At 37.5% G+C, this 19,680-nt stretch overlaps 1 protein-coding gene across 1 annotated transcript; it reads left to right on the forward strand.

Annotated features, from left to right (window-relative positions):
• The first annotated feature begins 3,570 nt into the window (after positions 1-3,570).
• Positions 3,571-14,588, forward strand: LOC112795041 (protein FAR1-RELATED SEQUENCE 6-like). Its single transcript, XM_025836996.1, has 4 exons — positions 3,571-3,823; positions 12,925-13,678; positions 13,783-13,877; positions 13,951-14,588. The coding sequence occupies exons 1-4, from the start codon at positions 3,571-3,573 to the stop codon at positions 14,586-14,588; spliced, it is 1,740 nt and encodes a 579-aa protein (XP_025692781.1).
• The last annotated feature ends 5,092 nt before the right edge of the window (positions 14,589-19,680 follow it).

Genomic DNA, 19,680 nt, shown 5'->3' on the forward strand with positions numbered 1-19,680 from the left:
TGGATAATTTTTTTTAGTTTATTGTTGTGTGAAAAAACTCCGAATATAATACTTAATTTTTTATTTTTTTAGTTAAGATTTGTTAACCTACACTATTTAATGCAATTTAATTTTAACATATTCTTATATATGTGAACCAAAATTTGTATAATGATCATTTTAATTATTTTAATATTTTTATGGATCATCAATAGTTCAATACATATAATAGAAAAAGCACATAATAGAAAAAGAGATCAGATTTTCTTTATAGGAAAAAAAAATCTTATACAATTATACAAGAAACCTATTTCTTTCAAAATCTTAAAATATTATTCATAAATAATTTCATATTAAAAAATATCATACATATATATTAAAAATCAATCATTAGTGAGTCACATGTATATAAATATATATATTAAAAGATAAAATAAAGTATAATGCTTTACATTCATATAAAAAAATGCACCAAGTTATCCAAGCAATTTGGGCCAGACGCGCCTCCCTTTCCCTCTCATTCGTTTGTCATACACGCGCTACATATAACGTCCTGCAACCTAAAACTTTGCTCAACGTAAACCTTCTACTGCAACCTAAACCTTTTTCTCTGCTCGCGTTTTCTTCTTCTTCTTCTTCTTTACTCGCGTTTTCTTATTCTTCTTCTTCTTCTCTGCTCGCGTTCTTCCTTATTGATCTACATTGCCTTCAACGTAATAAGCTTCGTCGTTCTCCTCTGGTCACGCTCATCTTCTCGTTTTCTTCTTTCGATCTTCTTACGTTGCATTTATCTTCTTCCTATTCTTCTTTGTTTTCTACTTCGATATGCACTTCTAAATCGAAACAATGAATGATTCAACTTCAAATCAGTTGAATGAGAGCGAATTTGGATTATTCTTCTGAAACGAATCAAGTTGACGAGGTTTGGATTATTCAATTTTGAATCGAATTGAATGGAATGCAATTGCTAATTTGAATTGAATTGAATTGAATGGACACGGGTATTCTGAATCTGAATTGAATTGATAATCTCTAAATTGTAGATAGAGGTATTTCGTTCATTCAGTACTATACAATTCCTTCACCATGAGTACGTGTTCGGTTCATTATGCAAAAAGTTGTTCGTATTTAATTTTATATAATGGATTATGTTTCGTTCATTCAGTACTATACAATTATTTCACCATGATTACATGTTCGGTTCATTATGCAGAAAGATGTTTGAATTTGATTTTATATAATGTATTATGCTTCGTTTATTCAGTACTATACATTTGTTTCACCATGAGTACGTGTTCAGTTCATTATGCAAAAAGATGTTTGAATTTTATTTTATATAATGTATTATGTTTCGTTCATTCAGTACTTTACAATTGTTTCACCATGAGTACGTATTCGGTTCATTCTGCAGAAAGCTATTTGAATTTGAATTTATATAATAGATAATGTTCCATTCATCTAGTTCTATACTATTGTTTCACCATAATAACATGTTCGGTTCATTCTACAGACCAGGTGTGTTGTGGATGAACAATTTGTCCCAAAGGTGTGGATGAAAGACACTAGAAGAAGCCGGAAAGTTCTACAAATATTATTCTAAACTTGCTGGTTTTTCTACCAAAATAAGGAACACAACTTGGAAAGGAGACGGGGTTAAGAATTAACTAATCATATGCAGCAGAGAGGGGAAGTGGAAATCTAAGATATCTCCAACTCTGAAGACAAACCCCTCAGCCGACATAAATTGTCTATCCAGGATCTACGTACACATATTGAAGGACGTCGATCTCTGGACAATTTCCAAAGTTTTTGAATCACTCACACCCCTACTGTACAGACCATACAAAGATGCTCCAACAACACAGGGAGCTAAGCATGTTCGTGTGTCTCACCATCGAAACCAATGAGAAATCCAGAATCAGACCGAGCAAAACATACCAATCATTCGTAGCAGCAGTGATAAACCACTATTTTATGGTTTATCTTGTGTTTAATTGAGTGGTTTTATCAAGTCTTTACCCACTTATTCATATGAACTGCATGATTTTACAATCCCTTCCTAAGATTGTTCTATGGTTGAAAACTAGCTTCCTAAAGATCTTTAATTTGTGTGTTTCAATTCTCCTTTGTACCATTCGATGCTGTGATCCGTGTGTTAAGTGTTTCAGGCTTTACAGGGCAGGAATGGCTTAGAGAATAGAGAGGAAGCTTGCAAAAAATGGAAGGAACACAAGAAACTAAGGAGATGACCAGTGAGCATCAACGCGCGCGCGTGGCTCACGCGAGCGCACGGAATGGAGGAAATCGCAGCGACGCATGCGCGTGCCTGACGCATACGCGCGGATTGGAGTCTGCACGAATGACGCACATGCGTGGACGATGCAGACGCGTGACAAGGAAAATCGCCGAATGATGCGTACGTGTGACCGACGCGTACGCGTGACATGCGCGATCTGCAGAATTAACAGAAAATGCTGGGGGGTAATTTCGGGCCGAGTTTTGACCCAGTTTTTGACCCAGAAACATAGAATAAAGCCAGGGAACATGCAGAGACTCAACACAGATCAACACATTCTCATTAGGATAGTTTTAGGATTTTAGATCTGAATCTTGAGAGGAACTACTCTTCCTCTAGGTTCTCTTTACATTCATAGTTTATTGCTTTTTGCTTTGGATATTGAAGAGTCATCACCTCCGTTGAAGATACTATTCCAGTTTGTTTCCTTACTTGCTCTTTTATTTATTCCACATTCTCAATTCGTATTTAAAGTAGTAGTTGGATTATTTTCATGGATTGTTGATACAGAGGATTACTTTTATTTTTAATTAATTTTTCAGTCTCTATTTTATTTATTTTATCATGTCTTCTTCTTATATTTTTCTAAATATTATATTCATGTCAATGAAGTAGATTCCCTACTTGACATGGGGGTTGATTAAAAGGAGACACTTGAGTTGGAAGGCTTAAGTGAAGATTAAGTTGGAAGTTGTTGGCTAGTTCTGTATTTACTAACACTAGACCTTCCTAAGGGAGAGGACTAGGATTTGTGAATAAGAGTTAGCTCAATCACTTGACTTTCCTTTAATTAGTAAAGGTTGACTAAGTGAAAACAACAACCATTTTAATACTACACCTAAGAGATCCCAACAAGGATAGAACTTCCAATTAATCATTTTCCAGTCAAGGCCTTTTATTTAGAATATTAATAATCATTCTTAGTTTTTATTTTACAATTATTTAATTGCTCATTATTCAACTCAACTCTCTTGAAAACCCTTGATTAATAAATTAGCATTCTCTCTGCAATTCTTGGGAGACGACCTGGGACTCATACTCCTAGTATTTTTATTTCTAAATTTTGTGAAAACGTTTTTTTAAATTGATACACAGAATCTTCATTGGTTAAGAGCTATACTTGCAACGCTGTTTTCTCTATAAACTTTTAATCGGTGATTTTTCCGCCACATTAATTTTTGGCGCCGTTGCCGGGGAATCGCAACAGTGTGCTAATTTATTGGTTGGATTTTTATTTTATTTGCACTTTATTTTATTTTACTTTATTACCATGAGTTGTATGTTTCTTTCATTGAATGACGCGTTCGCTACCTGATCTGAGCCTACCCGTATTTGATCCTGAAATTGAAAGAACTATCTCACGTATAAGGCAGGCTCGGCATCGGTTAGTTCTTTCTGAGAACGAATCTGAAATGTCATTTAAGGAAGAAACAGGCTCCCTTTCTACTGATTCTGTTGATTTGAACGCTGAGGACATGGCAGCTCCCAGGAGGATTACTCTTCAGGAGGCAGGAGCTTCAAATTTTACATTACCACCTTTCCGAGCGTGTAATCCAAATCTGGGTGCAGATATTGAACTGAAAACTGCATTAATTAATTTATTGCCGAAGTTTCACAGCTTACCTACTCAAGAGCCTCTCAAGCACCTCAGAGATTTTCAGACAGCCTGTTCGACTGTTAGGTGTAATGGTGCATCTGAGACTTCTATCCTGCTAGCTGCTTTCCCGTTTTATCTTGAGGGAAAGGCGAGGGAGTGGTACTACACTCAACCTGAAGCAATTGTCACTAACTGGGATATGCTCAGGAGGGAATTCCTAGAAAAATACTTTCCAGCTAAAGTCACTGATAGACTAAGGAAGGAGATTTCAATTATCATCCAAGGCAAATCAGAGACTCTCTACGAGTACTGGGAATGCTTCACTAATCTCCTAGACGCATGCCCCCACCACATGATTGACAAGTTGGTGTTGATCGGCTACTTCACACAAGGCATGAAGCCTCATGATAAGACTACATTAGATGCTACAAGCAATGGTTCTCTGAAAAAGTACAAGACCACAGATGAAGCATGGCAACTGATCACCGACCTGGCTGAGTCTGCTCAGACTCACAAGTGCAACAGGAATAACCACCCCAAGGCTGTGGCAGAAGTTTTCTCTAGCAGCGAGAATACTGCTCTCACACAATCAATATGTGAGATGACCAACCTACTGAAGCAGATACATCTGGGCCAGCAACAGTCTCAACCTCCTTCACCACAACGTAGTCAACAACTGGTTCCTTAGAGAGTATGCGGAATATGTGCTGATTATAGTCATTACACTGATGAATGTCCACATCTCCAATATGAGGACAATACCTTGGCAGCTACTCACAATTTCTTTGACTGCCCGAATCAAGGATACTATCAACAAGGCAACAACTATAACCAAGGTGGAAACTTTAACCAAGGTTGGCAGGACAACTCCAACTAGGGTTGGAAAGATAATTCCAACCAGGGATGGAGGGACAACTATAATAGAGGAGGCAGAGACAAAAATAGAAATCAGAGGTGGAATAATAACAACAGACAGTAGAACTAGAACCATCCTTACAGAGCACCTCACCAAAGGCAGTCCCAAGCACCACAGAACAACCAACAGCAGACCCCTCAGATTACTTACCCCCTTCCTCTTCCAATGACGAGTTGCTACACTCTATTGATCAAAGGCAGAAGACCATGGAGAACAAGGATCACTATCCCCTGCCATTTTTTGATCAAATGCTTGATCGCCTGTCAGGTAAATCCCATTACTGCTTTTTAGATGGTTATACAGGCTATTTTCAAATTCATATAGCTCCTGAAGATCAGGAAAAAACTACTTTTACATGTCCATTTGGGACTTATGTTTACAAGAGAATGCCCTTTGGCTTATGCAATGCACCAGCCACTTTCCAAAGGTGCATGATGAGTCTTTTCTCTGATCTCATTGAGAGCTGTACGGAGGTTTTTATGGATGATTTTAGCGTATATGATGATACCTTTAGCCTTTGCTTGGATAATTTAGGCAAAGTATTAAACAGGTGTGTTAGTTCAAAACTTGTATTGAATTTTAAAAAGTGTCATTTTATGGTAAAACAAGGGATTGTTTTAGGACATGTTGTCTCTCATACTGGTATTTCTGTAGACCCAACAAAGATAGATGTCATTTCTAGTTTACTTTACCCCTCCTCTGTGAGGGAAGTCCATTAGTTCCTTGGCCATGCAGGTTTCTACAAGAGATTCATTAAGGATTTTAGTAAGGTAGCATTACCTTTATCAAGGATACTGCAGAAAGATATTGAGTTTAAATTCAGTGAGGAATGCATGTAAGCATTTGATAAGCTAAAGATCGTCCTGACTCAAGCTCCAATTGTGAGAGGACCAGACTGGAGCCAGCATTTTGAGATTATGTGTGATGCCTCCAACCATGCAGTAGGAGCGGCACTAGCTCAGCGCGATGGTAAGGATCCTTTCGTAATAGCTTATGCATCTAAGACCTTAGACGCTGCTCAATCTAATTACACTACTACTGAAAAGGAACTTCTTGCTATTATTTTTGCTCTGGATAAATTCCGAGCCTATTTACTTGGTACTAAGGTAGTAGTGTACTCGGACCATGCAGCTCTAAAATATTTATTAGCAAAAAAAGAGTCTAAATCAAGGTTGATACGTTGGTACTGTTGCTGTAAGAATTTGACATAGAAATTAAGGATAGGAGTGGTAACCAGAATTTAGTGGCAGACCACTTGAGTTGCCTTGAGCACATTAAGGATTACTCCACTCCTATCAATGATGCTTTTCCATTTGATAGCTTGCATGCAGTATTTGAAGTAGCTCCTTGGTATGCACCTGTAGCTAATTAACTGGTTAGCCATAGTTTCCCTCCCAATTTTTCTAAGCATCAAAGAGACAAGCTGAAAAACGAGTTCAAATATTATTTATGGGATGATCCATATTTATAGAGGTGTGGTGCTGACCAGGTAATTAGAAGGTGTGTACCCCAATCAGAATTCTAGTCCATTTTAGAGGCTTTCCACTCTTCTGAGAGTGGAGGACATTTTGGCCCTCAACGAACAGCTAGAAAAATTTTAGACTTTGAATTCTGGTGGCCTACTCTTTTTAAAGATGCTGCTACCTTTTGTAAATCTTGTTCCACATGCCAAAGGTTTGGTAATATATCCAAGAAGGATGAGATGCCTCAACAGATTATGCTTTTCTGTGAAATTTTTTATGTTTGGGGCATTGACTTCATGGGTCCATTTCCAAACTCTAATGGATACCTTTATATACTGTTAGCTGTAGATTATGTTTCTAAATGGGTGGAAGCAATTCCTACACGTACTGATGACGCTAACACTGTTGTTTCCTTTGTTAGAAACCATATTATCTGTCGCTTTGGATCACCATGAACAATCGTAAGCGATCAAGGCACTCTGGCAGTGGTGGAAATTGGCAGATTAAGAATTATTAAGGAAAACAGCGTTGCAAGTAAAGCTCTTAACCAGCAAAAATCCACTTGTCAATTTAGAAAAAGAGAGTTGTCACAAATTTAAGACTAAGATTACTGGGAGTATGAGTCCCAGGTCATCTCCCAACGAGTTGCAGAAAGATGTACTATTTTATTAATCAGAGGTTTTCCAAAATATTTTCGAGTTTGATAAACAGGAAATTAAATCAGAGAATTTATGTAATTCAAATAAAAACCTTGACCGGGAGAAGATTAATCAGAAGTTCTATCCTTGTTGGAATTTTCTCAAGATCAATTAATAATTAGTAGTTGTTTCTACTTAGTTTACTCTCACTAATTTAGGGAAAAGTCAAGTAATTGGAAGTCAACTTCTATTCACAAGTCCTAATCCTCTCCCTTGGGAAGGATTAGAGTTAGTGACTAACCAGCCAACCGACAACGAACCAATTACAATTGAACTCTTAAGTATCCCAACTCAAGGTTCTCCTTTTAATCTGCTCCCAATCAAGTTAGGGAACTACTCCATTATCATAAATATAGATTTCATTAAAATAAGGAGAGAATAAAAAGAAGACATGATAAATAATAATCAAAAGATCAATTAAAAATAAAATAGTTCTTGCATTAATAAATCTCAACAAGTCATAAAAGCTTCCAAATTGTAACTCTGAATAAGGATTGAAAATATAAAGGAGTAAATAAGGTAAAGAAAACAAACTAGAATAATCAGTTCCGGAGGTAGACTCTTCTCAATAACTAAAGCAAAATAATCAAATTTTAAACTATGAGTGTAAAAGAAAAACCTAGAGGAAGAGGTAGAATTCTCTCTCTAGATTCAAAAACTAAAACTAAAATTATGCGGAATGAGAGTCGTCTCTAGTCTCTGCATGTTTCCTGGCTCTAATCTGCGTTTCTGGACCAAAAACTGGGTTAAAACGCGGCCCAAAATCCACGCCAGCAATTTCTGTAAGTTCTACAGATCGCACACGTCACGCGACTGCGTCGTCCACGCATTCGCGTCATCCAGCGTTTTTCCTTGCCACACGTGCATGTCATCCACGCGTTCGCGTCACTCATACAGATTCCAATCCACGTGCTCGCGTGAGGCACGCGTTCGCGTCGCTGTGATTTTATCCATTTAGCGCAGACGTGTGAGTCATGCGTCCGCGTCGCTTCTCGCTGGTCATCTCCTCAATTTCTTGTATTCCTTCCATTTTTGCAAGTTTCCTCTCCATTTTCTAAGCCATTCCTGCCCTATGAAGCTTGAAACACTTAACACACAGATCACGGCATCGAATGGTATAAAGGAGAATAAAAATATACAATTAAAAGATCTTTAGGAAGCAAGTTTTCAATCATAGAACAATTTTGGGAAGGACTTGTAATATCATGCTAATCATATGAATAAGTGGGTGAAAGACTTGATAAAACCACTCAATTAAACACAATATAAATCATAAAATAATGGTTTATCACACTCACTTTTGTAACAGGAGACTAACAGGATTACTGAAGAAGCATGGGATTGTTCACAAAGTTGCAACAACTTATCATTCCCAGACCAATGAGCAAGCAGAGGTATCTAACAGAGAGATTAAACGCATTTTGGAGAAGATAGTAAAGCCTCGTAGGAAGGACTGGAGTGCCAGTTTACAAGATGCGCTCTGGGCATATCAAACAGCCTACAAGATACCCATTGGGATGAGCCCCTTCCGCTTAGTGTACGATAAGGCTTGCCACCTTCCAGTAGAAGTGGAACACTAGGATTTCTGGGCTGTAAAGGAATAAAACATGAATTATAAGGAAGCTGGTGCTGAAAGGAAGTTGCAACTAGCAGAATTAGAGAACCTTCACTTAGAAGCATATGACAACTTCAGGCGATACAAGGAAAAGATGAAGGCCGTCCATGACAAGCACATTAAAAGGAGAGAATTTAGACCAGGGGAGTTAGTTCTTCTTTATAACTCTAGACTGAGGCTTATGCCAGGAAAACTGCGATCAAGATGGGAAGGACCCTATAGAGTAGAAAAGGCAGAGCCATATGGAGTTTTTCACCCGCGTCATCCTTCTAGCTCAAAATTCATTAAGGTAAATGGACACCGCCTAAAGCTTTATCATGGTGAGAAGATGAAGGATCACAAGGAGTTAGAGGTCTTCCTCCTGGAAGACCCACCAACAGAAGCAGAATGAGCCTAAAAACCGTCCAACTTAAGGACGTAAAGGCGAAGTGCTAGGTGGGAGACAACCCACCATGGTATGATCGTTCCGTTTCAGTCTTAATTTTACTTTTTCATTTTCTACTTTGCTTTTTTTTTCTTAATGACTCTTCTTATAACCTCTGCACTTAGTCTACATATGCATTCGCATTCTTCATTAAAAAAAGGGGAGAGGGGAAAGCACGCGATGCACAAGCATCGCTGACGCGTCCGCGTCATAGGTTCATGAGCAAAAAAAGGAATTGACTGGGATGCATTTCAAGAAGCCTTTGTCCAACACTAGACATACAAATTTGACTGGGATGCCATTGTTAGAGTTATAGCACAACCTGGCAGCAGATGGATCTATGGATACCATCGATCCCGACCTAAGGGAATATTGGCTTCAACACTGACCTTGGAGGCTCGAGTATGGGCACAGATTATGTCCCACTACGTCTTTCCGAGCACTCACGAGTCTTCCTTCACCGCAGACATGGTTGTTCTACTCTAGTGTATCCTTACAGACCAGCACCTCAATTTACCAAGACACATCCGAAATTCTATGGGACACTTACAAATTGTGGGCAACTTACCTTTTCTTGCCTTGGTTTCAGATCTAGTCTCAGCAGTCGGAGTCTCCTACGGAGCTGGGGATACCAAGACTATACTTTCGCAGAATGATCAGTACGTCCCTAACGGGAAGTACATCAGACCTCCAGCAGCCACGACTAGCTGGCCTGAAGATCCGGCCGGAAATATTTCTTCTCCTTCCACATCACAAGCACCTCCAACAAACCAACTGCTCCACAAGATACTTGAGAGATTGGACCGGCTAGACCGGCAAGGAAAGTGAAGAGAGCACCATAATAAGCGCCGATTTACATACCTCAAGGAGCTGCTTATTGGTAACCACCCACCCGAGGAAGATTCGGACTCCACTTCTTTTACCAGCATAGGAAGCCATGATGGTCATGCTTGTGGAGACATTGCAACCAGCCCCCCTTTGTTCCTGACAGATGGCACCGAGGATGGTGCAAAGCTTTAAGTGTGGGGAGGTCGGTCAGTACCTGACTTCCGGAGGTAATTTCTCTTCCTTAACACCAATAAAATAGGATATTTATTTATTTTTTTCTTTTAATTAGGATAGGTTATTTGCAAGCATGAGCTATTTGGTTGAAAAGTAATATGTTTCTTTTTAAAGACCCTATTTTTGAAAAATTTCACTAATTTAAAAGAAAATCTTTTTTGTTAAAACTTGTTTGAAGTTGTATTTGGAACATAAAATGAAAGCTAAAAGAACACACAACCTGTGAGATTTGAGCTTAATTACATGGTTACATTATTTAACCATAAAAATTTATTCTTGTGTGTTTACTTTTCAATGATTGTAATCTCTATTTTGTTCCGTCCTATATGTCAAATAGTTAGTGTATTTAAATGCATGCATATGATTGAGGCCATTAATTATTTTAGCTCACTTATCCCAAAATAGCCTACCCTTTCAAATTACCCTTGTTAGCCACTTTGAGCCTTTTAAATCCCCATTTGTTCTATATTTTACCACATCACTAACCTCAAGTGAAAAAATAATTAAAAACCCCAATTGAATCATTGGTTAGCTTAAGTTAGAGAATGTATATCAATTGAGTATGGGAAGATCCTGGGAACATGGGTTAATAAAGGAATATGTCATGATAAAATAAAGGGAATTTGGGTACCTACTCATGTAAAACCAAAAAAATTAAAAATCCATGTGCATTGATAATGTTATGTTTATTTTTATATTTAAAAAAAATTCAAAAATTCAAAGTAATTAAGTAATTAAATAAGGGGGCAAAATTGCCCCAATGCTAAGTTAAGTTAATAAAAAGATCAATGCATATGTGATAAAAAAAATAAAAGAAAGGGTGATGCATGAGTATGTAATACAAAAGTGAGAATTTTGGGTAGCTAGGCGTGAATTTAAAAGTTTATAAAGTATGTATACGTAAGAGCTTAGGTTAATCAAATGATTCAATTTATAGCTCACTTAACCATATATATATCCTCACCTTTACCTTAGCCCCATTACAACCTTAAAAAGACATCATGATGTTTGCATTGGTACATTAATTATTTGATGACTAGTTAGGTGAAGAACAAAATATAGAAAGCATGATTAGAGAAGATTAGAGTGATTATCCTATACACTTGAGTGATTAGAGTGCACATACACCATCAGTAAGGGTTCAATGCTTAGTTCTATGTTCCTTGCTTTCATGAGCTGTCTTCTCACAAGTTTACCTGTCTTTACTGTATAATTAGTGAAATTTGATTTATGTTTGTGTTGAAGAACTTATTTACTGTTAACCAAGTAGACGAAATCATCTTAGCATATAGTTGCATTCATATACATAGGGTGCATTGCATTGCATGAGTCTTACTTTTCCCTACTTGTTTATTTTATCTCCTTAAGCTAAGCATGAGGACATGCTGATGTCTAAGTGTGGGGAGGTTAGTAAATCACTATTTTATGGTTTATCTTGTGTTTAATTGAGTGGTTTTATCAAGTCTTTACCCACTTATTCATATGAACTGCATGATTTTACAATCCCTTCCTAAGATTGTTCTATGGTTAAAAACTTGCTTCCTAAAGATATTTAATTTGTGTATTTCAGTTCTCCTTTGTACCATTCGATGCCGTGATCTATGTGTTAAGTGTTTCAAGCTTTACAGGACAGGAATGACTTAGAGAATGGAGAGGAAGCTTGCAAAAAATGGAAGGAACAGAAGAAACTAAGGAGATGACCAGCGAGCACTGACGCGCGCGCGTGGCTCACGCGAGCGCGCGGAATGGAGAAAATCGCAGTGATGCGTGTGCGTGCCTGATACGTATGCGCGGATTGGAGTCTGCATGAATGACGCGCATGCGTGAACGATGTGAACGCGCGACAAGGAAAATCGCCGAATGATGCGCACGCGTGACCGACGCGTACGCGTGACATGCGCGATCTGCAGAATTCACAAAAAATGCTGGGGGCAATTTTGGGCCGAGTTTTAACCCAGTTTTTGGCCTAGAAACATAGAATAAAGCCAGGGAACATGCATAGACTCAACACACATCAACACATTCTCATTAGGATAGTTTTAGGATTTTAGATCTGAATCTAGAGAGGAACTACTCTTCCTCTAGGTTCTGTTTACATTCATAGTTTATTGCTTTTTGCTTTGGATATTAAAGAGTCATCACCTCCGTTGAAGATACTATTCCAGTTTGTTTCCTTCCTTGCTCTTTTATTTATTCCACATTCTCAATTTGTATTTAAAGTAGTAGTTGGATTATTTTTATGGATTGTTGATACAGAGGATTATTTTTATTTTAATTAATTTTTAGTCTCTATTTTATTTATTTTATCATGTCTTCTTCTTGTCAATGAAGTAGATTCCCTACTTGACATGGGGGTTGATTAAAAGGATACACTTGAGTTGGAAGGCTTAAGTGAAGATTAAACTGGAAGTTGTTGGCTAGTTCTGTATTTACTAACGCTAGACCTTCCTAAGGGAAAGGACTAGGATTTGTGAATAAGAGTTAGCTCAATCACTTGACTTTCCTTTATTTAGTAAAGGTTGACTAAGTGAAAACAACAACCATTTTAATACGACACCTAAGAGATCCCAACAAGGATAGAACTTCCAATTGATCATTCCCCCAGTCAAGGCCTTTTATTTAGAATATTAATAATCATTCTTAGTTTTTATTTTACAACTATTTAATTGCTCATTATTCAACTCAACTCTCTTGAAAACCCCTGATTAATAAATTAGCATTCTCTCTGCAACTCGTTGGGAGACGTCCTGGGACTCATACTCTCAGTATTTTTATTTCTAAATTTCGTGACAACTCTTTTAAATTGATACGCAGAATCTTCATTGGTTAAGAGCTATACTTGCAATGCTGTTTTCTCTATAAACTTTTAATCAGTGATTTTTTTGCCACGTCAAGTAGCCGGCAGTCACTGGAATTACATCACAAGGGAAGTAAGGAATGTTTCCAAACAAGACGATGCCAAAGATTTCAGGAAGTACCTACTAAGAATGAAAGAGAAGAAACAAAATTTCTTTTTCGAGCTCAACCTTGAAGGTGATCACTCCATCAAACATGCATTATGGGCCGACGCAAGAAGCACGGCTTCATGGGAGTATTTCGGAGGTGTGGTTTCATTCGACACCACCTACAACATAAACAGATATTCGGTTGATCCGAATTCAGTCTTTACGTTCACCAAATCCACACATTTCGGTTCATCACATTGTGAAAGTGTGCATTTATGTAGGTATAATCTGGTTTTTAGTTCTTTTGTGGGCGTGAATCACCGCGGTCAGTCGACACTTCTCAGATGCGCGCTAATGAAAAACGAGGACATCCATCATTCAAATGGATATTTGAGTGTTGGCTCTGTTCATGGGAGCCAACGCACCAAAAGGCATTCTCACCGACCAATGCACATCGATGCAAATGGCCATCGAGATGTGCATGCCAACAATAATTCATCGCTGGTGCATCTGGCATATCATGTAGAAGATCCCAAACAAACTAAACGGCTACAAGCGACAAGAAGAAATGAAATAAGAGATGAGCCACGTCGTTTGGAAATCATTCACAAAAGATGCATTCGACAGAAACTGGAACGATTTTCTCATAAAGTACAGCCTCAGAAGCAACAAGTGGATCTCGGGTAACCGAGGTTTAATTCAAATTAGTTTCATGATGTTACCTTTTGGGTCAAAACATGCACATATTTCAACTTAGTTCAGCTAATCAGTTCGGTTCATTCTGCAGAGTTGTACAAGAATCGGCATATATGGATTCCAGTTTACCTGGATCACCACTTCTAGGTCGGGATGAGAAGCACACAAAAGAGCAAGAGCATGCACGTATTTTTTAATAAGTTCATCACATGCAACAGCTCCCTGAGTCAATTCGTGAAGCAATATGACAATTGCCTAGCAAGCAAAGAGCACACAGAGAGAGAATTCGACAGTACAGATTTTCACACCGTGATACCGTGTGCAACAAAATCAGCAATAGAGGCGCAGTTTCAACACGTGTATACCCACGAGAAGTTTAGGAAAGTTCAAGGACAATTCAAAGGAAAGGTGAACTGCATCACAAGATCAATGCATTCCACCCTAGGTTTCACAATATACGAAGTCATAGAGCAGGTTTCCAACTCCATATTCAACAAGTTTTTAGTCACATACGACGCAGTATCACGAGAGGTAACGTGCCAGTGCCTGTTGTTCAAGTCAACGGGCATACTGTGCCGTCATTCCCTGAGCGTCCTAAGCTTCGAGCTAGTGGATAACATGGCACCAAAATACACACTGGAGCACTGGAGCAAGAACATAAAGAGGAGGCACACACACATCAAGAGCAGCAAAGACGAGCCTCTATTGAAGCCCAGAAGTGAGAGATTCGACAATTTGGTGTTTCGGTGGCACAATATCTACGAATTTGCATTCGAGTCTGAGGAGCTGACTGGAATTCTACACTGGGCATTTGACAATGTCATGGCCGAGATACAGAATATCAAGAGAGAAGCAAAGAAAAAGTTCGTTATCCCACGAAGAAGCGACGTTAAGTGACATGAACGACCTTCAAAGCCCACCACGTGTCAGAACAAGAGGCCGACCCAAGAATAGACTTGGATCAAACCTGGAAAAAAAGATCTTAAACACCACGAAGAAAAAGAAAAAGCTAGCTCCAAGCGAGGTAAAATTGATTTGCTTTTGATTAGGCAAACATTCATTTGTGCATTTTGCTAATATACGATTTATTTTCTCTTTTTGCTGTTGAATCTTTTAGACGGACCAACGATTCAGCCAAGTTCGAGCTTTTACAATTCACTGAATATGAATTATCCCAGAGAGAATTAAACGAGTTTTAGTTTTTATTAACATAAATTTCTTTTCATCTATGAGCATATTTCGGTTCACTAAAGTTATAGAAGGGTTAATTTCTGACTATTGTTAGTCTTTATTGAATAGTCACTTTTTTTTGTTTTTTATATTAGCTTTTGTGAAATTCTTTATTCAATAGTCACTTTTTTTGTTTATTGAATAGTCAATTTATTGTACTATGTCAGAGATTTCAGGTGTTTCTGAAACTTAATACTGATATATACATTTTTTCAAATGATCTCTCTGCTATATTGATATATGCACTTTTTCAGTTCGCTTTGTGTATTAGTTTCGGTTCATTTGTTTATTTGGGACTCCTAATGTTTGATAAAGACCCTGATTCCATTTAATGTGAACCTAGAATAAAACAACAGCCAGACAGTTCCAACAGATATATACATCTTGAATCAGATATAAATATTAACATTAGATAAATACATTAACATTAACATTAGATATATACATTAAGATTTACATTAATATTCAGATATAGATATTGAAAGAAGCAGTGTGTGCTTTTTTAAACAAAATAGTGTTAATTACAACTAGTCAAACAAAGTATATCCTATTTACTACTATATATATCCTCAGACGTGAATTTACAAAAAGGACTGGAGAGGGCAGCAGATGGCTTTGGGAGTCTTATTGCTTCACATGCCCGAATCACTTGGTCTCTTATTTTGTTCAGTTTGTGCAATAGCATATTTGGACCATATTCAAGCCTGAAAGCATCAATCTCTTCTTACATTTCAATTGAAAGGAATTAGTTACATAAGAAATGAAAGAATTTTATTAATTTAGAAACTATTTACTTGTGTTCAAGCTTTATAATGATACCTCTTCCCCGTTTTCATCTTTTGATGATCAATTGTTTCAAGCCATTTCATGACGTATATCACACAATCATAACTAAGTAAGAATTTAAGTAAAATATGATTAAAAGTATACAAGATAAAACACATTAAAAATAGCACTATAGAAGAGAAAGATTTTTACCTTGTACATTGACCATTCAGCCTGATATATTCTGCTTCTTCTCCATCTCCGTCCTCCATCTCATTTGGGATATTATTAATCCCTGAAAGTGATAAAAACAGTGACTTAAAATTAGGTGAATCAAAATCAGAAACTTCACTGAACCGAATACCAATCATGACTTGAATAGAACGTCATAAATATTGAATCAACAAGGGAAACATTTAAACAACTTACAACAAATGTGTTCCGTTTAATCCTCAAATCAGGTATTTCATTCTTCTTCTTGTTCATATGGTCAAGCACATAAAATTCCTTTTTTCGGACATCGGCAATCCACAACCACCAGTGCCCTCCATTGCAAATCGGCACAAACAGCTGAAGTTTGGCAAAATGATAGAATATCTTAGTCCAAACAATAGCAAATGAGAGAATTATCAAAGAAGGTTTAGAAATCATGACTTACAAGTTGATGCGATGCGAGTTTTCCTTTGTCAAGAAACTGGTATTGGTGTGCATATCAATCGACATCGAACTGGTAGGCCTTCTTGGTCTCTGGATCAATGTAATCCTCACCATGGTTTCCCAACATAAACATATGAAAAACAAACCTCATTTAAATCACAAAAGAACCAGTAAAAGACCATTTATGTGCTAAATAAAAGGACATAACTGAAGACAGTAACAATCAAGTGAACGAAAATGACAAACACCACTGAACCGAACACAATTCATGTACTGAATAAAATGTGATACACATTTAATCATCAAGAAAAATATTTTTTGCATGCAAAAGGACATAACATAAGACACAAACAATCAAGTGAACGAAAATGACCAACACCACTGAACCGAACACAATTCATGTACTGAATAAAACGTGATACACATTCAAACAGCAGGGAATAAAAAATTTGGCTTACCACAATATTCGTCGGCACACAGTATATATCTTTCTCAAATCGGGGACATTTCATGTTGTTGAGAATCATGCAATGTGTGTTGACCACGTACAGGAAGAAAATTTACAAGACATGCAGTATTATAGTCTTTAGAAAAATCATGAATTTTAACGCAATAGGCAAAGAATTTACCGTACTTTTCACATGTTATCCGGGCATTAGAGACATGAAGTGGTGTCTAAGCCCTTCGAAATTCGCTTGATGGTTCAAGTTGAAAAAGGGATCATATTAATCGGAACTATCTTTGGTTTCTTTGACATGTGTGATGAGCGGATAATTTATACGCTTTTTGGCATTGTTTTTAGTATGTTTTTAGTATGTCTTAGTTAGTTTTTATTATATTTTTATTAGTTTTTATTTAAAATTCACTTTTCTAGACTTTACTATGAGTTTGTGTATTTTTCTGTGATTTCAGGTATTTTCTGGCTGAAACTGAGGGACCTGAGCAAAAATCTGATCTAGAGGCTGAAAGAGGACTGCAGATGCTGTTGGATTCTGACCTCCCTGCATTCGAAGTGGATTTTCTGGAGCTACAGTAGCCCAATTGGCACGCTCTCAAATGCGTTGGAAAGTAGACATCCTGGGCTTTCCAAAAATATATAATAGTTTATACTTTGCCCGAGATTTGATGGCCCAAACCAGTGTTCCAAATCAGCTCAAGACTGCCCGACGTTTAACGCCGGAACTGGCACAGAAGTGGGAGTTAAACGCCCAAACTGGCACAAAAGTTGGCGTTTAACTCTAAGAAAAGTCTCTACACGAAAATGCTTCAATGCACAGCCCAAGCACACACCGAGTGGGCCCGGAAGTGGATTTATACGTCATTTACTCATTTCTGTAAACCCTAGGCTACTAGTTCTCTATAAATAGGACCTTTTACTATTGTATTTTCATCTGGGTAGCTATCTTTGAGTAGTCTTATGCTATCTTAGATCATGGGGCTGGCCTCATGGCCATGCCTAGACCTTGTTCTTATGTATTTTCAACGGTGGAGTTTCTACAAACCATAAATTAAGGTGTGGAGCTCTGCTGTACCTCGAGTATTAATGCAATTACTATTGTTCTTCTATTCAATTCAGCTTATTCTTATTCTAAGATAGCACTTGTTCCTCAACTTGATGAATGTGATGATCCGTGACACTCATCATCATTCTCACCTATGAACGTGTGCCTGACAACCACCTCCGTTCTACCTTAGATTGAGTCGATATCTCTTGGATTCCTTAATCAGAATCTTCGTGGTATAAGCTAGAATCCATTGGCGGCCATTCTTGAGAATCCGGAAGGTCTAAACCTTGTCTGTGGTATTCTGAGTAGGATTCAGGGATTGAATGACTGTGACAAGCTTTAAACTCGCGATTGTGGGGCGTTAGTGACAGACGCAAAAGAATCACTGGATTCTATTCCGACATGATCGAGAACCGACAGATGAATAGCCATGATGTGACAGAGCGCGTTGAACATTTTCACTGAGAGAATGAGACTGTAGCCATTGACAACGGTGATGCCCAACATACAGCTTGCCATGGAGAGGAGTAAGAAGGATTGGATGAAGACAGTAGGAAAGCAGAGAGACGGAAGGGACAAAGCATCTCCATACGCTTATCTAAAATTCTCACCAATGAATTACATAAGTATCTCTATCTTTATTTTATGTTTTATTCATCTTTTAATATCAATCCTCCATAACCATTTGAATCCGCCTGACTGAGATTTACAAGATGACCATAGCTTGCTTCATACCAACAATCTCCGTGGGATCGACCCTTACTCACGTAAGGTTTATTACTTGGACGACCCAGTGCACTTGCTGGTTAGTTGTGAGAAGTTGTGATAAAGAGTTGAGATTGCAATTGAGCGTACCATGTTGATGGCGCCATTGATGATCACAATTTCGTGCACCAAGTTTTTGGCGCCGTTGCCGGGGATTGTTCGAGTTTGGACAACTGACGGTTCATCTTGTTGCTTAGATTAGGTATTTTTCTTCAGAGTTCTTAAGAATGAATTCTAGAGTTTCAAGGTGATGTTCTTATCATCACAAAAGCTGATTGATTCTCATTAATTTAGCTCTTGAATGTAATGTCCTGCTGAAGCTTGGCTAGCCATGTCTAATCTTTTTAGACTGCAGCTTTAGACTAACATTGCATGATTCCTGGAATTCTCATTAAGAATTTTGAATCCTTTATTTTACTTCTCCATATAATTTTCGAAAAAGCACAAAAAAATTTATAAAATCATAAAATCAAAAATATTTTTATGTTTCTTGTTTGAGTCTAGTGTCTTATTTTAAGTTTGGTGTCAATTGCATCTCCTTATTCTTATAATTTTTGAAAATTAAATGCATTATGTTCTTCATTGATCTTCAAGTTGTTCTTGATGATTTCCTTGCTCTGATCTTTAAATTCTCTTGTCTTGAAATGTTTTGTTGATTCTCATATGCATTCTCAATTTGTTAGTGTCAATAGTATACAAACTTCTAAGTTTGGTGTCTTGGATGCATTGTTTATTTGATCTTAGTTGCATTTTGATTATTCCTCATCATTAAAAATAAAAAAAAAATTTAAATTGTGTCTTTTCAAGTTAATAATACAGAGAATTGAAGATTCAGAATATACAGCATAGGAATTACACAAAAAAAGCCGGGCGTTCAAAATGCCCAGTGAGGAAGGAAAACTAGCGTTTAAATGCCAGCCAGGGCACCTGGCTGGGCGTTTAACGCCCAAAAGGGTAGCATTTTGGGCGTTAAACGCCAGAATGGATACCATTCTGGGCGTTTAATGCCAGGATGGCACAAGAGGGAAGATTTTGTTTTTAATTCAAATTTTTTTTCAAGTTTTCAT

This window comes from Arachis hypogaea, chromosome 4 (assembly GCF_003086295.3).
Source record: "Arachis hypogaea cultivar Tifrunner chromosome 4, arahy.Tifrunner.gnm2.J5K5, whole genome shotgun sequence".
NCBI lineage: Eukaryota > Viridiplantae > Streptophyta > Magnoliopsida > Fabales > Fabaceae > Arachis > Arachis hypogaea.

Bases quoted from the DNA above. Each gene is read 5' to 3' on its own strand.
- LOC112795041 (XM_025836996.1), top strand. From the start codon at position 3,571: ATGACGCGTTCGCTACCTGATCTGAGCCTACCCGTATTTGATCCTGAA. The intron at 3,824-12,924 runs GTAATCCAAATC...ACTTTTAATCAG, and splicing joins ATTACCACCTTTCCGAGCGT to TGATTTTTTTGCCACGTCAA. The intron at 13,679-13,782 runs GTAACCGAGGTT...TTCATTCTGCAG, and splicing joins AAGCAACAAGTGGATCTCGG to AGTTGTACAAGAATCGGCAT.